This window comes from Choloepus didactylus, chromosome 7 (assembly GCF_015220235.1).
Source record: "Choloepus didactylus isolate mChoDid1 chromosome 7, mChoDid1.pri, whole genome shotgun sequence".
Classification (NCBI taxonomy): Eukaryota; Metazoa; Chordata; class Mammalia; order Pilosa; family Megalonychidae; genus Choloepus; species Choloepus didactylus.
This window is the reverse complement of record NC_051313.1, coordinates 125,395,615-125,420,897: the sequence shown is the minus strand read 5'-3', so window position 1 is coordinate 125,420,897 and position 25,283 is coordinate 125,395,615. Positions and strand designations below refer to the sequence as shown.

Here is a 25,283-nt window from a genome sequence, read left to right as displayed (position 1 = left end):
AGCCAACATTGCCGCCGTCAGGTTAGGACCTGTCATAGGCAGCTGAGCTTGCTGAACTTTTTTTCAGCATCCTGTCACAGCTTTTTTATCTGTCCCCAAGTTGGGTGTCGGGCTTCCCTAGTTCGGGCTGTCAGCCTGATCACTGTCATCTTCAGTGTCAGACCCTGAAACTGCATCACTGGTGGCTCGACGTCCTACAGGAATTTTCTTTTTCTTATGGGCTTCATGGTACGGCTTCAGTCGTCGGGCTGGTATCCAAATTGGAGCTTGTCCATCACCTGGGGAAACACAAGCATAACCTCGTCCTCATGTTAGTAATTTTCCCATTGTCCATTCATTGGTTAACACATCCTTCCACCATATGGGAGGTGCTTTCTGAGAGCGATGGTTTGGTGTTTTTTTCAGTCGGGAAATCCGTTCTGCGGCAGTGCCGCCCAGTTTTTCATAAAAATTTAAAAAATTTAAAGTAAATAAGGCTTTTGATAATCTCTCATGGGGAGTTCCATCATCTTCCCCTTTTTGTTTTTGCAACATAGTTTTTAACATACTATTGGCACGTTCAACAATTGCCTGTCCTTGAGGATTATAAGGAATACCAGTAGTATGACGGATGCCCCAAGCTGTAGTAAAACTAGCAAATTTTGCAGATGTATAGGCTGGGCCATTATCAGTTTTTAAAGCACGGGGCAAGCCCGTAGAGGCAAAACAGGCAAAGAGGTGAGCTCGAACATGATGAAATGTTTCACCTGTTTGTGCAGTGGCCCAAAGAAAGCCAGAGTATGTATCAATGCTGACATGAACAGCAGCTAAGCGGCCAAAGGAGGGAATATGAGTGACATCCATTTGCCATAAATCATTAGGAGCTAAACCGCGAGGGTTGATACCAGGCTCCTGTAATGGAGGAGCAGTAAGAAGTTGACAATTTGGACAGGAAGAGACAATATCTTTAGCTTGTGCTCTAGTAAGGGGAAATAGAGACAGTAGTCCCTGTACATTAAGATGAGAAAGTGAGTGAAAGTGAGAAGCTTCTGAAATAACAGGTAGCAATAATTTATCTGCAGCAGCATTGCCAGCTGCTAGAGGGCCTAGAAGATTGGTATGAGAACGAATATGGGTGATGTAAAAGGGAGTGATATGAGCACGCACAACTGATTGTAGCTCAAGAAAAAGGTTAAATAAACAAGGAGGCAACTGTTGCTTAATAGTTGCCGTTTCAATTTTACTAGTTACGTGAACAACATAGGCAGAATCAGATAAAATATTAACGGCTTCAGGAAAATCTGTTAAAACAGCTATTACTGCAGCCAGTTCAGCTTGCTGGGCAGAGAAATGAGGAAGATTTAAAACTTTGGACTTAGGGCCAGTATAGGCAGCTCGACCTTTAGATGATCCATCTGTGAACACAATGGGAGCATTAATCAAAGGTTCACAAGAAGTATATTTTGGCAGTATCCATTGTGTATGGTGAATAAATTGGAAAAGGTCATTTTTTGGATAATGATTATCCAGCTGGCCAACATAGTCAGCTAGAGCAATTTGCCAAGCTAGCTGTTGTTGCAAAATAACTGAGAGTTCTTTAGCTGTTACTGGGAGCACAATGAGGCAGAGGTCAAAACCATTAAGTTGCTTTGCTCTTTTCCTTGCTTGAGCAACCAATCTGGCTAGAAGATCTAAATAAGGGGATATGGATTTTACTGAAGAATTAGGCAAAAATAGCCATTCTACAAGTTTTTCATTTTGCAAAAGTAAACCTATGGGGGATTTTGGAGTAGAAAAGATAAGGAGAGACAAAGGTTGAGTGGGATCAATGCAGGATATCTGAGCTTATTGAACTTTAGCTTCTACTAATTGTAATTCCTTCTCTGCAGCTGAAGTTAAAGATCTAGGGCTGTTTAATTTAGAATCCCCACAAAGGAGAGAAAATAGGTTGGCGAGCTCATAGTTAGCTATGCCTACTTTGGGGCGAAGCCAATTTATATCCCCTAGTAGTGTTTGTAAATCATTTAAGGTGGTAACAGCATCTCTGCAGAGTTGTACTTTTTGTGGTCGAATTATAAGTCTGTCAATAGTGGATCCCAAATACTGTACTGGCAAAATGTGTTGCACCTTGTCAGCAGCAATATGCAATCCTACATCCTGTAGAGCTTTTTGAACAGCATAGAACAAAGCATCTACTTCAGTCTCCTGAGGTGCTGAGCACAAAATATCATCCATATAATGGATGACGTAGGCTTTAGGAAATTTTGAATAGACCGGCTGTAAGGCATGGTCCACATAGTACTGACATATTGTGGGGCTATTTAGCATCCCCTGTGGTAAGACTTTCCACTGATATCATTTTGAAGGAGCTTTGTTGTTAAGTGACAAAACAGTAAATGCAAACTTTTCCTTGTCTTGCTTGGCTAAGGGGATGGAAAAGAAACAGTCTTTAATATCAGTGACCACTAAGGTTCCCCACATGTGACAGTGGGGTTTCTCGTGAGATTTAGTTATAACACGGTCTCCAGAGATTTGTTTACTAACAATGATTAGGGGAGGGAAGTTTTAATGCTTCCCTTGGAGGGCAGGGCTGATGCATGTCTCACAATGCAGCAGAGCTGGGGCCCCAGGCCCTGGGTTCTCACAGTCTACCCCTATGCAGCAAACTATGTTGACCATAGGACAGACATTGCAGAATAAGGGACCACAGAACACTAGAAGTCCTTTACACAGAGATCTGGATTTTTCAATGTGCTGAATTCTGCCAGGTTAGCAGGGTGCTCCACAAAGTCCAATGCACAGGGGTCACAGTCCAAGAAAGGCTGGTAGCACCTGAAGACGGCAAATCCAACATTGGGCTCTACAGTGGCCATGAGATGGCAAAGCCAACATTGGGTTCTATATTTGAAGCCCAATGTAGAAAGGTGTTTGCTAGGGTGCTACAAGTGAAAAGAAATATGTTTATGGGGAACAGTAAGAGGTAATTACATGCTAGAGATCCATTGGTTGAAAACAAGGGATCAGACAGAGGAGCACTATGAGGAGGTTTTAAATACCAGATATTCTCCCTCTGCAAATTTTGAGAGCTTTCTACTGTTACAACAATTGCTAGTCTGGGCATAAGAAGGGTACACATAGTCATGCATAAAGCTCCCATAGGAATGGGGGCCCCAGATTGGTGATAAAGATTTTAACAGGCATTTAGGTCTTATTACAATATTTTGGGTAACTCCTATTCCCCAGGGATTTAGGATTCCTAAACAATGCAGCTGCATAGGCCAGCACCAAGGCCAAAGGACCTCACTTTTTTTTTTTTATGGTCTGAAATACAGGCAACAAGTTATTACCATTTCCCCTTTTCAGCTTAAAGCAGCTGGCCCTTTAACTTGGACTCTCAATGCTTGCATTTGCGCCGTTAGCATTTCAATGAGGGCAGGTGCAGCAGCCCGCAGCACTGTAGTTAAGTGAGTTGAAGCTAATAGAGTTTTTTAGTCCATTATTGTAGAAATTTCATTGTCCATAGCCAATGCTTGGGTCATCTGTCCAGTGAAAGGGGTTCCACAATCACTGTCTATTTGTGTAGATATACCACGAAAGGTGCACATTCTTTCTAACAATGGATGGTGGTCTACTGGTTAGCCTTCCCCAATGAGAAAACTAACAAAAGTCCTGTAGCCATGTCCACAGCAGTAAAACCATACCATAAGAACAGAAGGGGACTGATGTAGTTCACATGTCCCATTGGTCTAGTAGCCTATGTGGTCTAGTGATGTCCACTAGCTGCTGGCAACAGTTACCTTTTGTCATTGGCAGGCATCCCAGATGTCTTTCCACAATTCTTGTTCCCAGAGGAAGTGATCATGATTGTCCATTGTTCTTGCTTCCAGGTTGCCATCCAGGTTATAAGACCTTTGTAAACAGTCCAGCTGTTGATACAGATGGTTAGTGTGTCTCCTGATTCATGTACTATTACCATTCACACTTCTCTTCCTCAGCCTATTGACTGCTTTGCATAGCGCCAGTCTCCCACCATGCAGGGTCAGCACTGGGTTGCACTGCCACAGCTGTCCATATGATAGGCTGCTCACTAGCAGATCCATCAGTGTATCAAGCAGACTAGAGAATGGTACCTCTGCCTTCTATGTTGGGCATTCCAACAGCTACGTCAGTTGCAGCACTTTAGCTCTTGAATACTCTATATAGGACACTGGTCAAAAAGCCTCATGCATTTTGCACCCAGAGGGCTGGTATTGAAAATGTTGCACTGCAGCAGGTAGGTTTCCGTTTGGTCAGTATGTTCAGTTGGGCACTGCCAGAGCATGGAAGCCATGTTGGTTATCCACCCCTGAATAGGGGGCCATTTTTAAGGTGATTGGGCATCTTTGTGTCAGTCCCTCCACTTCTAATAAGGCATTATATATGGGACACAATTGTTCTTTTAGGGGACTGTAGCTCAGTTCTGCCCCTTTCTATAATTGTGACCAAAAGCCAAGGGGCATTTGTTTAGAATATTGCCTCTGCCACAGACCTTAGCGAAAACCAATATTAGTGCCGGCAACATCCAATTCACAGGGTAAGTCTGGATCCATGGCACCCAGTACTTGTGCCTGTGTTATTGCCCATCCCCCCCCCCCCCCATTTTAAATGCAGCCTATTGGGAGGTGTTCCATTCCCAGGGATAGCCTTTCCTAATCAAGACATACAAAGGTTTTAACATTTGGGCTAAGTGAGGAACAAAAGTTCTCTAATACTTCAACAACTCCAAGAAAACCATTAGTTACTTCAATGTTTGCAGTGCAGGGAAACAATGCACATTATCAACTAGAGCAGAAGGTATAGTTTTCTTTTATCTGATCATACAACACCTAAGTCTAACACTGGTTAGCCTGACATTATCAATGTAGTGAAATAGAGTTATACTTGCAGGACTTTTTCATTTAGCCAAATCTTTTTCCCACCAGACCAAGGCTGATGGCTGTGCTATGTACATAGCCTTAGGGAAGTACAGTGAAAGTCCATTGTTGGCCTCTCTAAGAAAAGGTGAATGCAGGCTAGCTTGATTTTCCTAGGGAGATACTAAAGAAAGCGGTAGCAAGATCCAATCTCTTAATACCAGAGGAGGAATTCCCCTATAGTGGTTTGCAATGTGTCGCTTTTTTTTCTATGCTTACCATTTTTAATCTTCAGCCTCAGTAAAAAAGAAAAAAATTATTTTAAACTACATCTCCCCCATCTTTCTGCACCCAGCCCTTCCTTCATAGCTGCTTTAGGTACTTAGACTTTGGGGGCAGGGATAGGTGAAAAAGTCAGAAAGAGGCTTGGCCTGCTGAACTTGGATTTAAAAGTTTTAAATCAAGGCAGTGGGATTTGGAGAGTTTCTATGCCCTTCTTTTAATTATTCCCGATTATTAGATTTATTTCACTTAAAGCTATGACCTGGACAATTGGAAAAGGTCTTTGCCTTTTCCAGGGCAGGCTTCTGCTGCCTAAGGGAAATTCCAGAGGTGATTTCTTTATTTCTTTTTAATGTATAGGCTTGTTTACAGTAATTACAAAACTAAGGTTTTGAATCCTGCTGCCCAGCAGCCTTTTTTTTTTTTAATGTGGGTTTCTGTCTTTCTCAAGACAGTCTGCTATATAGCTGGCAGTACCACACACAACAATGGCTAGCCAACTGCAGTGTAGTCAAGCAAGTGGGTGACCCCTCCCCACATCATAGGAGCTGGCCACCCCAGGATTACCCCCTGCAGACTTGCGAATATCTGTCTTTATTGAGATAGTCTGCTGTAGGTGACCAAATCGCACATAATGACTAGTGACTGCATTGCAGTCAAGCCAAGTGGGTGACCCCTCTCCACAATGAGAAAAAGGCCACCCTGGGATTACCTCTGCAGATTCTCCCTTCCCAGGATTCATGCCCATTACAGATGGTGGCTCTTTGGTCCTCCTGGCTGGTTTGCCAATTGTTCCAACCCAGTAGCTTAGCCCTAAGACTGAAGAACATACCAGGCATGGAAGTGGACTTTGGTTTACTTGAGACTTACTGACAGGAGATGTTGGTTTCATAGTTGTGGCTGATTAGGGAAAGTGACCCATATGAAAAAGAGGGAGGCATGCTGGGGGAGGGGGGTGGTGGCTTATAAAGGTTTGTGACAACGGAGTTTCTTGAAAGATTTGGTTACAACAAGGTCTCACAAGATTTGGTCACTAACAGTGATTAAAGGAAGGAAGTTTTAATGGTTTCCTCCCTTGGTTGGGGAGGGGCCTGTTGCCTGGTCATGTAGAGGGCTGTGTGGAACTCATAATGGAGGAGGGGGTGGGGTCCCGGGTCCTGGCTCCTTACATCGGCCCCTATTATATTTCCCAGTTCTCACCTTCTCATAATTTTCTTTTAATAATGAAATTGGATAATAAATGTTGTTCTAGTTTGCTAATGCTGCTGGAATGCAAAACACCAGAGATGGATTGGCTTTTATAAAAGGGGGTTTATTTGGTTACACAGTTACAGTCTCAAGGCCATAAAGTGTCCAAGGTAACACATCAGCAATCGGGTACCTTCACTGGAGGATGGCCAACGGTGTCCAGAAAACCTGTTAGCTGGGAAGGCACGTGGCTGGTGTCTGCTCCAAAGTTCTGGTATCAAAATGGCTTTCTCCCAGGACGTTCCTCTCTAGGACTCAGTTCCTCAAAAATGTCACTCTTAGTTGCACTTGGGGTATTTGTCCTCTCTTAGCTTCCCCAGAGCAAAAGTCTGCTTTCAACGGCCGTCTTCAACTGTCTCTCATCTGCAGCTTCTGTGCTTTCTTCAGAGTGTCCCTCTTGGCTGTAGCTCTTCTTCAAATCATCACTCACAGCTGCACTGAGTTCCTTCTGTTATGTCAGCTCATTTATATGGCTCCACTGATCAACTTAAACCCACCCTGAATGGGTGGAGCAACACCTCTATGGAAATTATCCAATCAGAGTCATCACCCACAGCTGGGTGGGGCGCATTCCAAAGAAACACTCAAAGAATTACAATCTAATCAACCCTGATATCGTCTGCCCATACAAGATTACATCAAAGATAATGGCGTTTGGGGGACATAATACATTCAAACTGGCACAGACATGAAAAAAGAAAAACACTTTATAACATGAAGAGCAAAGGAATGTTGATTTTAAGATATGTTACTGGGAAGGGGTATAATTAAAAAGTTTTTTTTTTTAATGGAATGCTTGTTTGGAACTCAATGTCTGGTCACACAAAAATTAATTCCTTGGAGCCTTATCTGTTGCTAAGAGAAGTGAAAAGAAAAAAAAAAAAAAAAAAGAGGAGCTCTTCTCCCTATAAAACTGATAGCTAGAGGTAGGTGACCATCTCAGGTGCATACCTACAAAACAGCCCTACCTGAGCAGTCAATAGATTTCATATTCTTTCCAAATCTTTAGCAGCACTAAATTGTTCTCTAGCCTTTCTGGATAGCAACAAATGAAAATCTTTGCTGATTCCTGGGCAATGACTAAGGTAACTTCTTGAGGCTCCAGATTTCCCTGTGGTGAGGGGCACAGCTATGGGATGGGATCATTGCATCTACACTAGATAGAGTCCGTCAGATTACTCCTAACTGTTCTTGTTTTTCCTACTGCATTATTCATTTATTGTTGTGCTACAAATTACCCCCAAATCCAGCAGTTTAAAACAACAGATTTATTATCTCACATGGATTCTGAAAGTCAGGAATCTGAGTGGCTTACTTAGTGGGTAGCTCTGGCTCTGGGTCTTGCAGAGGTTGTCAGCAGTAGCTGCAGTCATCTGAGTCTTGACTAGGACAAGAGATGGTTCACTCACATGGTTGTTGTTGTTCCTCACTCACTTTTGGAGAAAGACTTGGCTTCTCACCAGGAAGCCACCTTACAGAACTGTCTAAGTATCCTCCTAACATAGCACCTGGGATTCTCCAGAGCAAGTGATCTGAGAGAGAGGGCAAGCTGGAAACATGGGGCCTTTTATGACATTGTCCACAAAGGAGCACACCATCAGTTCCACTTTATGCTATTTGCTTTATTCTATACATTAGAAACCAATCTCTAAATCCAGCCCTGTGTTAGTCAGGGTTCTTTAGGGAAACAGAAGGGACAGGAAATTTCTGTAAATATAAGATTTTATAAAAATGTCTCACACAACTGTGGGGATGCACGAGTCCGAATTCTGTAGGATGGGCTGCAAACTGGCAACTCCAGTGAAGGTTTTCAATAAATTCCCCAGAAAAGGATGGTTGGCTGAAGTAGAGATGGAAATTTTCTCTTCTGACTGCTGAATTCATCACCTCTCCTTTTAAAGTCTTCAACTGATTAGATTAAATGTCTCTCATTGCAGAAAACCCTCTCCTTAGTTGATGTAGATGTAATCAGCCATAAATGCAATCAACTTACTGATGATTTAAGTTCATGAAATGTCCTTTCAGTAAGTTAGGCCTATGTTTGTTTGACCAGACAACTGGCACCATCACCTTGCCAAGCTGACGCATAAACCCAACCATCACAAACCCCCACATTCAAAAGGAGTGGAATTAGATTTCACTTTTTGAAGGAAGAAGTATCAAATCAATTTGGGGAATTTCTTAAAACCACCAGGCTTATGTCCAGACCTAGACCTCAGATAGAAAATATCCTCACCAGACAAGTCTCATAGTGTTCCTGATATTTCAGATCCTAGAAGACTACAACATTCTGGTTGTCCTTGCTGAAGAGTTGGGAGATATCAAAACAACTAATTTATGCTTTCCACTTGAAATGAAAACAGAGTCCTCTGGCCCAGCTCTTTTTTTTTTTTTTTTTTTTTTTGTTAACCTTTTTTCTTTATTGTTCTATAGCCATCAGAGGCTTATCCATATTTCTTCCTTCTGTCTTTATACTCAACCAGGGATTTGGAATTCACTGGCCCAGTGCTGTCTCTCTGCACTTGGATACAATTGTGTATTGGATTGAATCATGTTACCGACAAAGACATGCTCAGATCTTAATCCCTGGTCTTGGGAATGTGAATTCATTTGTAAATAGGACTGTCAAAGATCCTATTTAGATGAGGCCAAATTGAATCAGGGTGGACCTTAATCCGATAGGTCTGAAGTCCTTATAAGCAAAGGAAATTTGAATGTAGGAGTTAGAACTCAGAAAAGGAAAGAGAGGTTACCATGTGTTGGAGGTGCATCTACAAGCCAAAGAACCCCAAGGATTTTTGGCAGGTGGGTGGGATTGCTACCCAAAATTATCCACGGTAGTTTTTACCTTAGTGAAGCCACCAGTTTAAGGTCAAGGGATCAGCCTGTGGGGCTTAGCAACCAGATTTTGATAGCATGGCGTGTGCATTGCTCCTCAGGCACAGCCAGCACAACCAGGTACCTGGAAGCTGGCAAACAAAAATCAGAAGGCTGATTTACTAGTTTTGCAGTATCACAATCTTGGAGTGGATGTGAAGGAAAATAGTTTTATTCTATAGGGTTACCAGAAAGTAAACTGCTAGACAGTGAGCAAAGCAATTCTCACAAGAACCAAAATGCTCCAGTCTGAACACCAGTACATTCTCTTGATAGACTTGAGCAAGTGTTAAACAAATTCAGTTTTTCTTTTTGCAGTTAAAAACAATCAGGTATCTGGTTAAGAAACCCAAAACACCCACACTGCCTGAGTTCACTTAACCTCTCTACCCATCCTGGGGATCTGGATGGACAGTTCTAGACTGTTGACTCTTTAAAAAGAGCCAAGATGCTGTACAAGGCCCCTTCTATGTGCTGAGACCAAAACAGATTAAAACTCTGCTCAAAGTTTACATTTGAAGTAGTTTTTTTAAAAAAGACGCAAGTACATACTGTGTATAGTATTTCAACTGGGTGGCAAACTTCTCTGTTGACGGGCTTAATTCTTTACATCTGGGTTACCCAATCAGTAGAGAGGCAGACTTGATAGATAACCCACCTCTTTGCAGTGGCTTGCTGTTACCTGATGAGACAGTTGCTTTAAAAATTCACTAAAAATATAACTGAAGTTTCCTTACTTGGCAAATGTAACACTGCATGCAAATTTTCATACAAAGGGAAATTACATCTCAGTTCTTGAAAGACATCTTGCTAATTTACACTGGTCTTCCCATTCTCTTGCCTGCTCTAAAACTAGACTCCTTACGCTTTTTATACAGCCACTTTCAGTGAGAAAAGAAGTGGCTCTGAAAAGAGCCTTTGAGTGGAAAAGCAAATTAGCAAGCCCAAAACGGAGCAAGTCAGTTTACGCGCGTTCCCCACGGATACGGCGAGCAAGCTGGATGTCCTTGGGCATGATGGTGACGCGCTTGGCGTGGATGGCGCACAGATTGGTGTCCTCGAAGAGCCCCACCAGGTAGGCCTCGCACGCCTCCTGCAGCGCCATCACCGCCGAGCTCTGAAAGCGCAGGTCGGTCTTAAAGTCCTGCGCGATCTCACGCACCAACCGCTGGAAAGGCAGCTTGCGGATCAGCAGTTCGGTGGACTTCTGGTAGCGGCGGATCTCGCGCAGCGCCACGGTGCCTGGCCGGTAGCGATGCGGCTTCTTCACTCCGCCGGTGGCCGGCGCGCTCTTGCGGGCCGCCTTGGTGGCCAATTGCTTGCGCGGCGCTTTGCCGCCAGTGGACTTGCGAGCGGTCTGCTTGGTGCGAGCCATAGCTCAGAGTTTGAAAACAAGCGAATCGGGAGCTGGGGACTCGACCTTTATTTATACTGATGCTCCAATCCTGATTGGGTAGAATTGTTGCAGCAGTAAGTTGATTGGTTCTTAGTTCAATCTTCATTTAGTTCCTTCCACCCTCCCTGGTTCTATTTTCCCTATTAATTTCATTTTTATTTTCTATTTTTACAGGAAAAAATTATTGCTGTACTCCATCCTGTTCGAATTTACTGTTTTCAACCAAGCACGTTAAGATTTCACTAGTGAAAAGTGATCTGGAATTTGTGGAAGCCAGCATCTAATCTGTTAAATGCATTTTCAGCGGATCCTTTCTTTTCATATGTGAAGAAAATTCAGGAAAATAATGCATTCAGTCTATTTAGTGTCTACCTTAAAGGAATTCCGAATTCCGTTTCATCACAGCGCCGTCAAGATCTTCTTTCTTTCTCTGTCTCTTTCTCTTTCTTTCTTTCTTTTTGACTCGACTGTATCAAGATCAGAAGAAAGACAACTTAAATAGACTGGCACATTGGCCCCGGAAACACCAGAGCTTTGCTTTGCTCAGCGTAGTGTAGGGGAGGAAAGGGATTAATGTTCTTGACTTAATGTGCTGAGTCACAAACGTGACGTCCTCATTAACTGATTTTGATACAATAGCTAATTGAAGTATTTAACATGCAAATTGCGTGCTTAATTAAACAGCACGTGTGGAGTGGAAAGAGATTTACATTAACAAAGTTCTGAAAAGAGCTTTTGGGTTAGTCACCTTTAAATTTCAGATGTTTTTGATTAACGGACCTTCAGGATCTGCTTTTGGAAAAGACCCAGAAAAAGTTTTTTTAAACATTTACCTTAATTTTTCTTGGAGCAAACTCACCAGAACTTTGCATTTGAATGACCTAGCGTGGAGATTCGTGGAAGGGAGAAATAAATGGCGGGAGAGCTCGAGATCTAATTGCGCGAACTACAAGGTAGCTGGTTGTTACTGGACCCCTCGGAATTAATAGATGCTGTATTTCATGTGCTTAAAATTCAGGTCTTCGTGATAGATTTTATAGTGCTCAGTTCTTCCGCAGAAACGGTGGGTGGCTCTGAGAAGAGCCTTTGTTTTATTAGACAGCTTTCAGTTCCTACAAATTCGACCCTACTTGCCCTTGGCCTTGTGGTGGCTCTCAGTCTTCTTGGGCAGTAGCACCGCCTGGATGTTGGGCAGGACACCGCCCTGCGCGATGGTGACCTTGCCCAGTAGCTTGTTGAGCTCCTCGTCGTTACGGATGGCCAGCTGGAGGTGGCGCGGGACAATGCGGGTCTTCTTGTTGTCGCGAGCAGCGTTGCCCGCCAGCTCCAGGATCTCTGCGGTCAGGTACTCCAGCACCGCCGCCATGTACACCGGGGCGCCGGCCCCGACCCGCTCCGAATAGTTGCCTTTGCGGAGAAGACGGTGCACTCGACCCACGGGGAACTGCAGACCCGCGCGAGAAGACCGGGTCTTAGCTTTAGCGCGAGCCTTACCTCCCTGCTTACCGCGTCCAGACATATTGGAAGAATTACAGCCTCGGATAGAAAAAGCTAAAGAGCAATTAGAAAATGCACCTTTTATAGTCCCTGCTGGGCGCGAAAAAGAAGCTGTGTCATTGGCTAAGGGTACAGTTCCATTTTAAACCATTCAGGTAAAGTTGTTTAAAATCCCTGTTCTGATTGGACAATCGACGTTGATGTCATTCCAGGATAGCTGCCAGTCAGAGAAAGGACTTTACTTCCCTTCATTTGCATATGAAACTGTTGATAAAAGGGATAGGACTGCATTGCGTGCTCATTCCTTTCTTGAGGTCTTTCTTTTCTTGAGCTCATTCCTTTCTTGAGGTCTTTTTATTAACCGACTTTCCACCATGCCTGAACCAGCCAAGTCGGCCCCAGCCCCGAAAAAGGGGTCTAAAAAGGCGGTGACTAAGGCGCAGAAAAAGGATGGCAAGAAACGCAAGCGCAGCCGCAAGGAGAGCTACTCCATCTACGTGTACAAGGTGCTGAAGCAGGTCCACCCCGACACCGGCATCTCATCCAAGGCCATGGGTATCATGAATTCGTTCGTCAACGACATTTTCGAGCGCATCGCTGGCGAGGCATCCCGTCTGGCCCATTACAACAAGCGGTCGACCATTACCTCCAGGGAGATCCAGACTGCCGTGCGCCTGCTGCTGCCCGGGGAGTTGGCCAAGCACGCCGTGTCCGAGGGCACCAAGGCCGTCACCAAGTACACCAGCTCTAAATGAGCCCACCCGCCGCTGTCCACAACCCAAAGGCTCTTTTCAGAGCCACCCACGGTTTCCGAGAAATAGCTGTGCATTTTCCCAGTTTTCTAGTTTCTTTTGGGGAGTTGGAGGCTGGTTTGGGAGAGGAAGGTATCAAGAAAGAATGAGAAGATATAAAAAGCCCTCCGCAGACCTCTTGCATATGTGTTTAGTATGGTTCTTTGACTCCCTTTGACACGCTTACAGTTCTGCTCCCTTCTATGGAAGCATAAATTTCGCTTTTGGTTACAAATTATTGCAAGTAACGCCCCTTGTCTCTGATTAGGCAACGGCATTATTTGAAAAGCCCGCCATGGCCTGCAATTTGCCAGATAGTCTGTTGTGGTTTGCCAATAGCTTATGAAAAGTTACGAGGTTTCCATTATCTCCAGGATCAAAACCGGCTCTGGAGTCGAGCCAGAAGTTGTAAACCAAAGGTTTCGTTTTTTTGGAGTCGGATCCTGGGAGAATTTAACTTCTTGATGTCGGTTTCCCCAACACCCAACCACAGGGACAATGGAGCATCAGCCCTTGCCCACCAGCAACGGAGTTATTAGGGCGAGTTGAAATAATTTATGTTAAAGCACGATGTGAACAGTAAAGGCTAGGGGAGCTCCTGAGGGATAAAATTCTTAACCCTGAACCCAGCAACTTGGGAAAGCCGCTTTATGTTTAATCAGGCAGCGTTGGGGAGGGAGTTATGCCAGATTTCGCTGGGTCCGGTGGGCTGATTTCAGGCTCTGATTTGAAAGTACTTGATCCGGAATTCTGCGAGAGAAGTCAGAGCACCCAGTTCGTTAAGGAGAAGCAGGCTCCAGGAAAGGCCACAAAGGAGGTGGACCAAAAGCGTGCGCTCGTTAGGAATACTTAGGGAAAGAGTGGCCGATAGTTTTCACGTAAATTGAAAGTCCTTCAATGCTCCCCTCTCAATACTGCCTAAATTCTCCTTCTTGTTTTCCATAGTGTTAACATCCTTCGGCACCCTGTCACCCCCTCCCTCCAGTAAATGATTGGTATTGCAAATCTATTTTTCATTAACAGCAAAATAACAAGACCGTCTACCCTCATCCACACTTCAGGCTTCAAACTCCCCACTCCCTTGATTTTTTCTTTCCCGCCCTTCCCTATTGTCACTTCCCTTAAAGTTGGGGGGTGGGGTCTTCCTAACTCGTAGGAACAGTCTTTGCTCTGTCACAGGAAACAAACACCCCGGAAGCCATGCCAACAGGCCAGCGAGTCGTGCAAAATATGCAGGTCTGTCGTTCACTTCCCTAAAATGAAAATCTCTTCCTCAGTCCCTCCTCCACTGTCACCGAGACTCGGGGCTTTGGGAGTGGGGGACAGAGAGCAATCCTCTAATTTCATCGTGTTCCTGATCTCCTCGGCATGGCATTCGTTCTCTCCTTTTGTTTTTCTGTTGGCTTTCCGATTATTGATTTTCCAGTATCCTTGAGGTACAGCTACCCTCGGTGTGGGTGGGATGACGTATTGCCCTCTTCTGCCACCTTGTGGTAAAAAGGCCGAAGCATAAATTCAAGGCGTTGTGCTTTTCAGACTCAGTTTAAGAGCTTCCTTTCTAACCTCAACTTTCTACTAACAACCAAGGGCTTAGGGTAGGGTTACCATTCTGCCTCCCTTTAACAGCTGCACGGGTATGCATGTGCTTGAGAGAGAGAAGATGGAGAGCTAGTAGTGTTGTGTCCAAGTCTTGTGGTCTGGTCAGAGCAATCAGATAGATAGATAGATAGATAGATAGATGATAGAAAATAACCAAAATATTTTTGCACCCCCAAATAAAGAAAAAATAATAGGTTGATCCCAACCTGCTTTTCCAAATTCTGTTCCACAAAATGTCTACATTTACCTTAAACTGGTTGATGGGGCAGTTGTAATATTCCCTGAATTAGAAATAAAAAGCCACAAAGGCCTGGCAGAGAAGAGAAACACTGACTGGATAATAGAAAACATAATTCATGTCTGTGGTAGTTTGGAGCTGTTATGTACCCCAGAAAATGCCATGTTCTTTAAATCCATTCTTGTGGGTGCAGACCTATTGTGGGTGAGATCTTTTTGATTAGGTTGTTTCAATTGAGATGTGACCCAGCCCATTCAAGTTGGGTCTTAATACTTTTCTGGAGTCCTTTGGAGAGAGAGCTGAGAGAGAGAAACACCCCAGAGATGCTAAGAAAGAACCCACAGATGCTCAGAGAGGAAGTCACTGGAATCAGAAGCTGAAAGCAAGGAAACCTGGGAGCAAAGGACCAGCAGATGCTGGCCATGCGCCTTGCTATCTGATAGAGGAACCCTGGGTGCCAGCAGCCTTTCTTTGGAGGAGATATCTTCTTGTTGATTTCTTAATTTGGAATTTTTCACAGCCTTAGAATTGTAACTTGTAACTTAATAACTCCCCATTGTTAAAAGCCAACCCATTTCTGATATATTGCATTTTGGCAGCTTTAGCAAAACAAAACAATGTCCACAAAGAAATTTGTTCTTTATTATTTTTTCTTGAAACATGCAGAATTCTGATGCTATATTTCATTTATAAGAGATATGGACCAAGAATTATTTCACTATTCTCTGAAGTCTGCTATGAGAAAAACCACAGCACAAGCATGTTGATAAATGCATGCTGACATGTGGAAACAGGAACAGTGGGGGTTGTGGAGAACTGAAGAACACAAATCCAGTACAGTGCAGCACCTGCTTGCTGCCTTGCAGGAATGCAGGCCCAGGGACAGGTAGTCTTCTGATTTTTCAAGAAGATATGCATTTTAATATGAAATATTCTAAATTTTTGATCTCGGCAACTAATAAAAAAATGTATAATCTGGTGCAGACTGAAAAAAGTACCTGCATGCTTCATCAAGCTCTTGATCTCACAGTTGGAGATCTCTGGCTTTAAAGAGATTTCTGTGCCCATTGCCAGTGCTGTTCACTCCTCTTTCGCTGCTACCAAGGCCCAGATCAAATGCCTTGGCCTTCCTGGTTTTCTAACCCCGCTGTTGAAAAGAATCCATTCCTCACCTGGCCCCTCTAAGCACATTATTTTGCACACAGCTGGTGTTTAAGAGTGAGTCGCCAGCTGACTAAATGGATAAGTGGAAAACCAAAAGAAAAGTTAAAAATTCTTCTTTTAGCCTGGTAAAAGTAATGAAAGGTGTTCAGAGTTGTTTATTATAGTTTAATATGGGTTAAATAGTTATCTGGGTAGATAAACCCATTCCTTTCTAATTATGTTACTTTTGTCTTATTATGATACTTTCTTATTTACCTACTTTTCTTTGGTCCTGACTCTAAAATGTCCTCCCTTTTCTTTAGTGATTGCCTCCATTTCTCTTACCTTACAATAAGAAAAAAGAAAGAAGGTAAAAAGACCACAAGAATCTTAAGCTGAAGCTCAGCCTCTTTTCTTAGTGTTGCTCCCTCCTGCAAACGGCCCACCATGTTTCTTTGTTTCCTGAACCCAGATTTTCTCTTTTATCCCCTAGTTTCCTATAGTTTACTTAAATGAGGCACAGACTCTCAAACTGTCAGTCATCTCTTTATCCAATGAGTCATTAATTTAATTTAATTTAATTTTTACTTTAATTTCATGCAAATGGGAGAAGTAAGAAGAACCAATTGTCCTCTTCTGGCCTAACAAATTAATATCACAAAGATTAAGATCTTGGAGGGGGAAAGGAGGTGTCAGTTTGCATTTTACTTTAGTACAACATATTTAAAAAAAGACAACCAAATAGAATTACAGATTTTTAGGAGATAAAGTTACTTTGACGGGTCACAATAACAATCTCTGAAGTCTGAGTTGCTTTAAAAATCCTTTGGAAATATCACTGGCCTGGTCTAATTTATGATGCCTGACAGAATCTGTTCCTCTGCAGCTGCAAGGAAGAGAATTTCTCTCCCAGTACTTGGAAAAGCCTGTGTTCAAAGCTAGGTGCTGGAATTCCACTAGTTAGTATCTAGAGATGATGTATTCCTTAAAGACTGAAAATTTGGCATGTAGTCTTAATAGGGAAGAAGAGGGTTATTAAATAAAAGGTGTAAGGGTTGTCAGAATAAATTACCAAAGACTTGAAGTGGACAAAAGAGACCCCAGGGTGCCCTTTCAGTGGTACCCTGGATGCTGTGTCGTGGGGCCTCCAGGATTATCTGATCTAGGGAGATGTGGGGTAGATATAGATCTGAACTATGCCTATATCTGATCTATGGGGATCTATGAGGATATTTTTCAATTCTGCAGAGATAGAATTTAAACTGTAGAACATTGATGAAATGCAAATGATTCCTGGTGATGAGTGTGCAAAGGAAGGTGGGGGACAAAATTAAGCTCGTTGCAGTCCCCTTTACCCCCTCTAGACCTCACCAATTAGGCACACAGTTCTTTGCCAGAGGAATATTTCTGGGCCTCTCTAGGAACTTCTGAGGTTTGGAAATCCGAAGTTCTAAAGTAGACAACTGAAGACTAATCCTTGTGGAATCACAAGGCTTGAGTTCTACCCCTTCCCACTGCCAACAGTTTCTGTGTAATTTACGGAATAGTCTGATATTCCTGGTCTCCTTTTCCTCAACCAAAATTGGTCTCCAACATCTTCCAGCAGACACAGTTTGTGTCTAAAACTAAGCCTCCTCTATAAGGGTGGCATAAAGCTTTCACTAACAAATGTAACATGACAAGATTTGTTTCAATCTTGGAAAAAGCAGTACATATTGTATGTTTATAATACAAAGAGAGTGTGCTTTTAGGCCACATCATCACTGGTTCTTTTCAAAATGACTATTTTAACATAGTTGTTCCCTTGTTTTTTAATAGGAAAGCCTTTCTATAGAAAGCAGAATTAGCAACTCATAGACGATTGGGAAATAAATTAAATTCACCGCTTTGAAAAGTTCTATCTATGGTCATGATAGCCAAAAGGAAAAAAAAATCTGTTTCTCAAATGGTAGCCAGGAGAAAAACAACAAGTAACATTCCAACTTTCTTTTCAATTTTCTTCTTTTAGTTAAATCACATGTGCCTCCATATGGTCTGTGAGATTGGGAAGCTTGTTACTGAGAACAGTATCTTAAAATTCACTTCAGTTGGAAATTGTATTGCCAAGGGCATATATATATAAGAAAGTGGAATGGGAGAGACACATCAAATTCATGGTAGAGTTGTCCTGAGAAATGGGGTAATAGGATTGGGGATGGAGTGTAAAGTACTTCAATTTTATGCCGGTGTATGTTTTAACTATAAAAGAGATTTGTAGTAAAGAGTAGATTAATTCTGTGTGGTGATTTTTGTACTGTTCCGTAATTTTTCAAAAGGCAAAAGAAGGCACAGAAGAATGTCGGTATAGGTGCTTGGTGACTTAGAAATTGTGACTTTTAGTTAAGGAATATATACAAAATCACTAGTGGTAAAATATGCTAGGCCGTGTTCTACCATGGGATAGAAAAAATATTAAATGAATAATTAAAATACACTGTATGCTGCATAGTGATTAGCCCTGAGGAGGAAAACAGAGCTGGAGAGATTGTTAGGAGAGTTGCTGTTCTAAAATGCTCCCAACTGCTTTTAATTGAATCTCTGAAAATGAAATTGGACTCTAACTTCATATTCTTCTGTACAATATGATAGTGAGCAGAGATGGAGGGCTTTCAAATGATGGCTTTAATATTAATGTAAAATAAACATCACATTTCTTAACTGGAAGTTGCTCTCTAATTTGTGAGTTACTTTCATCTCATAATTTCCCAGGGAGGTGAGTATTCTGTACGTGCGTTGCGTATGCTTTGCTTGGTGAGTAGAAGGTAAATACAGCGGAGGAAGGTGAATACATTTTTGGAAGTCACTTCTTTTTAGGAAAAAAAAAAAACACCCGACCACGTCTTAGCAGAGGATGGTTTCGATCCATCGACCTCTGGGTTATGGGCCCAGCACGCTTCCGCTGCGCCACTCTGCTACGCATGTAAACTTAGCCTTAAATTAAGACTTTTATTGTATTTTTCTCCAAAAGCTGTGCTGCCTACTTTACTTTTAATTTTTTAGGTTTTCCCGCAAGGATAATTTGATACCCCTCAGGTTTGAAATAAGAATGAATTCAAAGTACATTGGTCCCCAAAATTTTGAACACCAAGAAACTCAACGAATGTATAGAAAATCACCCTCTCGCCAGACTACTTTCACATGGCAGAGAAATTCTTAGTCTCTGTTGTATTGTCACAGAAAGTTGTTATAAATAAAAACAGTGAATCAGGGACATTTACTTCAGAAGTGGAATGTTTTCAAATCGCCCCATCTGGGATTTAAAAGCGGAGATGCATTGGCCGGGAATCGAACCCGGGCCTCCCGCGTGGCAGGCGAGAATTCTACCACTGAACCACCAATGCTCGCTGTATCAGCGTTCCCTCTAACTCTAGAAATGAATGTCGTTTCCTCGTTTTTGTCGCGATATTAATGTATGTTTTTTTTAATAAGACATGTAGGCAACTTTTCGCTCTTATTGAATAGAACTTCGTATTGTTCCTTCTTTTCATAGAAAACCTTCTTTCATTGCAACTCCGAACTTGTCCCAGGGACGCTGGAGGGTGCCCCACGTGTGAGCTGCCCAGTTCTGGGCGAGTCTTCCGGGAGCGGTGGGACCATTGCGGCTCTGTTCGCACCTTGCGGGCTCCGGCCTCAGCCTTCTTTCCGCCGCTGCTGCGGGGCCCTGGCTATTTAGGCTCCCGGCTTTCTAGAATTCCCAGAAACGCCTTGGAGGGTGTCTAGTTGTCTAGTTTGTTTAGGGAGTGGAAAGTGTTTTAGGATTATTGGAAGCTCCACGTTTAGGTGGGCTCTAGTGGAAAGGCAAGAGTGGAAGAAAAGGGGGAAAAAGGGAGGGAAGGAAGGGGGAGGAGGGGAAGGAAACGGGAGAGCGAAAAGAGGAGTAGGGGGAGGAAGTTACCGGAGGGAACAGAGAGGAGCAAGAGGGTAAGTGGAAGGGAAACAGGAACCTAGTGCTGTTCTCTGCTGATCACTCCAAAGAAAAGGGAGGGAATGGGGATTCTAGGAATGCTATGGGTTTGCCTTATGCCTCGGTTGCTATGGTTATGCAGGTGGCGCCAGACTCTCCTTCCAGTGGAATCAAGCGCAAAGTTCTTAAAATATAATTTTCAACAAAAGAGAAAATCATGACCCTCATGCAGGTATGAAAATCAACCTTTGTTAAAAGATTTTATTTAACTCATTGAGATATTATTACCAGTTCAAAGAAGAATCAAAAGAACTGATGCAAATATAGATCAGGAATTTTGAAATGAATGTGTACGGGAGGACAACTTTTTTTCTACAGGAGGGGGTAAGGGGTTGGGGGGAAGTGGACGGTGTTGCTGTGGAAGATGTTCAATCACCAGACAGCATTAATTTGCATGTTTATGGGCACGAATTATTTGCATTGTTAGTTATCTGCAATTCTACAATATACCGAATTGTAAAATAGCTCCCCCAAAATCAAAATCAGATGATACAGAAAAGCATGCTATAGTTTTTCTCTGGAGCACAATGTTTCCCTTAAAGTCCTTTTCTTTTAAAGGGAGTTTGATGTTCAACTCTGAGTACAAACAAAAGGGCCCCAAACAGAAGTTAAACATGTCTTTAAAAGTTCACCATTGTTCAATGCCAAAGGTGCTGGTCTAATGTTTGGGACCGTTTTCCTTAAAGTCTAGAGTGGGAGTTCTGAACATGTGGGCACCCTGCAAGGATGTGATGAAAAATCAGGACCTGAAACTCTGGGCAAACTACAAGTAGTTTAACAGATCTTCTTATGTAACAAATTTTCCAGAATTTGTTTTTCAGGCAGCCAAACTTAACCACAAGTTATATAGCTTGCGCATGCACAGAAATGCCAGGAACAAAAATCACCACCCTTGGAACAAAAACTACCAAGACTGAGAAATACGGGAAGCAAATCAAATGCCAGAGGACCATCAATAAGGAACATCCATCCCAAAATCTACTCGGTCATATATGGACTATTTTCTAATTAACCAATCAAATTAGGACAAATAAGACCCCCCCAACCTCTACCGCCTACTCCCAGTTCCCATAAAACCTCCCTTAGCTCTCAGACCAGGAAGACAGATTTGAGCCTTGCCTCCTGTCTTCTTGCTGGTTGACCTCACAATAAAACTCTTTCTTTTCTCAAAATCCAGATGTCATAGCATTGGCCTCTGTGCATGTCAGGCAGCGATCCCTTGCTTGGTAACAATATAATCAAGGAAACAATCATCCCACCTTCCAGTTTCCTGAGAAGAGATTAGCATAACTTCCAGGGGGGACTTTAACCCCAAATTGTAAACCTACCTCTGAAATACCTTGACAATGTGTATGTAATGGGTTGTATCCCCTTAACCACAAGAAAAGGGTGAGCTCTCTTTCTGTTTTTGCAATCTCTTTGCAGATTGCCTATGATGAATCACATTCTGGTTATAAAGAGCAAAATTACTTTTCTTTCTCTTCTACTTTTGTGGAGAGGTTTTCTGGGTTGGGAGAAAATTTTGATTTTAGTTATATTTCCCCAGCATTTTCCTACTGGATGAAGTGGGGCCCTAAAGTGAGCTCCCTCCCCTAAATCTGTAACAAAAGAGTCCCCTTCCCTCACAACCGGTAATGACTGCAAAGTAAACATTAAGCCCTAAGAGGAAGGGAATGAAACTGTGCCATTTTAGGGAGTGAGACTTGCAGATTTACGCATTGGCCAAGCGTAACCGTTTCAATAATTAATCATTGCACCGGCCTTGAGAAAACTTCTCAAGCTTGCTAAAGATCTTAAGCACCCATTAATTAATTGCCAACTCTGCTTTTGTCAAAGTAGCTTGCTTGCATTTTCAGGATGTGGTTTCTGCCTATATAAGTCTCAAGCACTCTCCGGTGGGGGCTGCTGCTTACTGAACTCCCTGCGCAGAGTGACAGGCGGCAGTCGCCGGGCCGGCTAATGAAGGCTCTTTAAATTCTGTCTGGCTGTCTCGTACTTTAACTCGCGGGCACCGTAACACTGGACATGAGCCATGATGCAGGTAACCTTGATGGCTCCTGGAGTAGCTGTAGTTAAGGACGGCAGGCAGGAATGTTGGAAAGAACTTTGATGATATGGTTTAGCTGCTGAGCCAACCAACCCTAACCAACTCAAATTTGGACTTGCTGTTTATAAATTTAGGGGGTTTGTTATGAGCAACTGTGCTGGTTTGAAGCATCCATGTCACATGTATCAAAACTTCATTCCCTCTTAGTGCTGAATAATATTCCATTGTGTGTATTTACCATAATTTGTTTATCCATTCATTGGATGATAGACATTGGAGTTGTGTGCTGGTTTGGAGCTGTTATGTACCTGTGGGTGCCTAGGGCCCAGGGCCTTCCCCAAGTGCCTTGAAGCCTGTGCACACCGCAGCTTGCTTGACCTAGAACAGTTAAGGTTTGACCTACTTTCCTTGTAAAATCAGGCCTCCGGCACTAAATGTAATCTATAGCTTACCTCCCTCCCAAAACTACCTCCTCTCTGAAACTCCCTGAGATACTATTATCTACAAGATAATCTATAATCCTTCCCTATTCCCTGTTGACTACCATGGATCCCTCCCTATGTCACAAGACACCCCACCCCCACCCCTACTCCTGCGCTTATGCTCTCATATCTATTTGAATGTCTTTGCCCTAACTCTTACAAACCACTCCCTAGTACCCCCTGCTTTTGTGGAGTATCTTCACATTAAGCTCTGAATCCACCACCATTCAGAGCAGCTCCTGAATTCAGGGCAACGTGACTGCTTTCTCACCCTATAGGTTAAGCCCTCAATAAAAGCTCATGTCTCAGAATGTGTCGGGTGCTTTCTTTAGTCCTTCAGCTGCAAAAGCCCCTTGAGCCGCTACAGTAACCCAGAAAAGGCCATGTTCTTTTAAACCATTCCTATAGGTGCAGACCTATTGTGGGTGGGAGCTTTTGATTATGTGGTTTCAATTGTGATGTGACCCACCCAATTCAAGGTGGATCCTAATCCTTTCCTGGAGTCCTATAAAAGACAGAAAAAGCCCAGAGAACTTAGAGAGAAACATTCAAAGAGAGCTTAGAGGGAGAAAAGCCCCAGAGATGCTAAGAGAGGACCCAGAGAAGCACAAAGAGGAGGCCGTTGGAACCAGGAGCTGAAAGCAGTGAAACCTGGGGGTGAAAGACCAGCAGATACCAGCCATGTGCCTTGCTATCTGACAGAGGAACCCTGGATGCCAGCAGCCCTTCTTCAGAGAAGGTATCTTCCTCTTGATGCCTTAATTTGGACATTTTCACAGCCTTAGAACAGTAAATTTGTAAGCTAGTAATCCCCCATTTTAAAAAGCCAGTCCATTTCTGGTATATTGCATTTCAGCAGCTTCAACAAACTGAAACAGCAACAAAAAGCAAAACAAAAAATAAAAACAATAAACTTAATATTTACAATGCTTAAGTGGTATTGAGGATGATACAATAACTAATTGGAGATCAAGAATATCTCAGGGACATGGAAACTAACACCGAATGAGCTGCTATGTGCCAGAGACTGTTAGGTTCCCCATACCACAGAATCTCATTTACATCAAAAACTGGCAGAATCCACCTATATTTTCAAAAGAGAATTTTAAAAAAAGTAGGGTAACTGTACAAAATGGCTTAGGTTCAGTGCAAATTTAAAGCTTGGCAGGTTAAGAAAGAAAAAAAACCTTAGTTGCCCCTGAGGTTCTTTAAATCATAAAAGCATGGAAGCTTATTGGATCACCTATGGAATCACTTGATGGTGATGGTACAAACTTTCCTCACGGGGTATAATACGTAATGGCAGACATGCTGCTTTACAATTAATTTGATTTAGTCTCTATCCCTATTGAGAAGGACTATGAAGTATGTGATAACTGTAGAACTAAGTCATAGGGCAGTCAATAAACACTTGCCCTGGAGGCTGGCATTCTCTCCACAGACCTTTCTCCTACAGGCCAAAAGGTGCCAAAAGATGCTGAAGCCTGGTCTTGGAAAAGTGACCAAATAGTTTAGGCTTTTTCCTGAGATATCAGAATAAAGTATGTACATCTGCTCTATTGATTTGCCTGTATTTAAAATAACTTACTTTATTAAAGTCTATAGAAAAAAAAAAGTGGGCTTTTTAAAAGAAAATAGATATTGTGAAGTTGATCATTTTTAGCCCTTTCTGTATATCTTCCCCGACCATAAATTCTAAATGCACACTAATGAGTTTCCAGCACCTAGCATTAAAAATCCAAGTCTTCATGATTTACATGAGTCTCAAAGTTGAAGGATATGCAGCTTTAGAGAGGGACAGACCACTCTACATCACACAGCTATTTCAAAGAATCGAACTTGATTTGGTGTTTTACCAGTTAGCTATCGTCATAAAAATTCTATGTGACAATCCACAACATGTGCATCCCCAAGGATCTTAATCTCTGCTTGTCCCACTCAGTTTTCCAAGTTAAGGGATTTAGCATGCATAGCAAGAAATGGAGAATTTTGACTATACAAACTAATTGTCAGATGTCCTTGGGCAAGCCGCTGCCTTGTTTTGAATTGTAGTTTTCTTATCATATCAACATCTACTTTGTAGGGTCTTTGTGACAATTAAATGAGGTAATCTATTATAAGTATTTTGCCCAGTGTCTGGCATAGAGTGGAGACCTAGTACTTGTTAGCTAATAATAATAAAAATAATAGTAAAACAAAAAACCAAAAAACACCTGCAGTTGATCTGCCTTCAACCAAGATAGTCCTACAAAATAGACAGAGTAATCTTATCTAACAGCAAATCTCTCACCCTTGTCCTAACCCTTATATAAAAAAAAAACAGTTCTCCTGTTTTTAAGGTAAAGACATGTCTCCTGTCACACCTTCTGCAGACCTGAATAACTGAGTATATTTTATTCCCTCAAAGCTCTTCCCTACTAAATAGGTCCATATGTTCTTTTGTAGCTCAGTTTTAATTTTAAGCTTATTATAACGTTTGATTCCTTGCCAAGATTGAAGGCTCCCTGGAAGCCTGCCCATTTTCTCACCATTCAATCCTCCATGCTTAGCATGTAGTGGATTCACAATATTTGTTGCATGAATAAAGTATATTGATTTGTTTAAAACAAAGATGGAGAAGGCAGTCCTGTAGGTCCTGAGTGATTCTGCAGCAATCCCCACAGATTCGAGACGAGGAATCTGGGAATGGCAGTTAGCCTCGACTCCCTTCTTTCTCTGAGTCCCAATCTATAGCAAATACGGTCAACCGTCCTTTCAAAATATATTCAAAATCTCACCACTTCTCACCACTTGTATTATTGCCACCCTA

At 42.5% G+C, this 25,283-nt stretch overlaps 3 protein-coding genes and 2 non-coding genes across 5 annotated transcripts; 1 reads left to right on the top strand and 4 right to left on the bottom strand.

The window, feature by feature from the left end:
- Positions 1 to 8,782: 8,782 nt before the first annotated feature.
- On the bottom strand, positions 8,783 to 10,789 carry LOC119539437 (histone H3.1). Its single transcript, XM_037843002.1, has one exon. It carries the CDS (start codon positions 10,651 to 10,653, stop codon positions 10,243 to 10,245), a length of 411 nt encoding a protein of 136 aa, XP_037698930.1. The 5' UTR covers positions 10,654 to 10,789; the 3' UTR covers positions 8,783 to 10,242.
- Positions 10,790 to 11,652: 863 nt separating this feature from the next.
- LOC119539438 (histone H2A type 1-D-like) lies at positions 11,653 to 12,210 on the bottom strand. Its single transcript, XM_037843004.1, has one exon. The coding sequence runs from the start codon at positions 12,191 to 12,193 to the stop codon at positions 11,801 to 11,803; it is 393 nt and encodes a 130-aa protein (XP_037698932.1). The 5' UTR covers positions 12,194 to 12,210; the 3' UTR covers positions 11,653 to 11,800.
- Positions 12,211 to 12,463: 253 nt separating this feature from the next.
- Positions 12,464 to 13,057, top strand: LOC119539443 (histone H2B type 2-E). Its single transcript, XM_037843009.1, has one exon. The coding sequence runs from the start codon at positions 12,546 to 12,548 to the stop codon at positions 12,924 to 12,926; it is 381 nt and encodes a 126-aa protein (XP_037698937.1). The 5' UTR covers positions 12,464 to 12,545; the 3' UTR covers positions 12,927 to 13,057.
- Positions 13,058 to 18,823: 5,766 nt separating this feature from the next.
- TRNAM-CAU lies at positions 18,824 to 18,895 on the bottom strand. The gene has a single exon. It is a non-coding gene; the product is annotated as a tRNA-Met (tRNA).
- A 356-nt stretch (positions 18,896 to 19,251) lies between these two features.
- Positions 19,252 to 19,322, bottom strand: TRNAG-GCC. The gene has a single exon. It is a non-coding gene; the product is annotated as a tRNA-Gly (tRNA).
- Between the last annotated feature and the right edge of the window lie 5,961 nt (positions 19,323 to 25,283).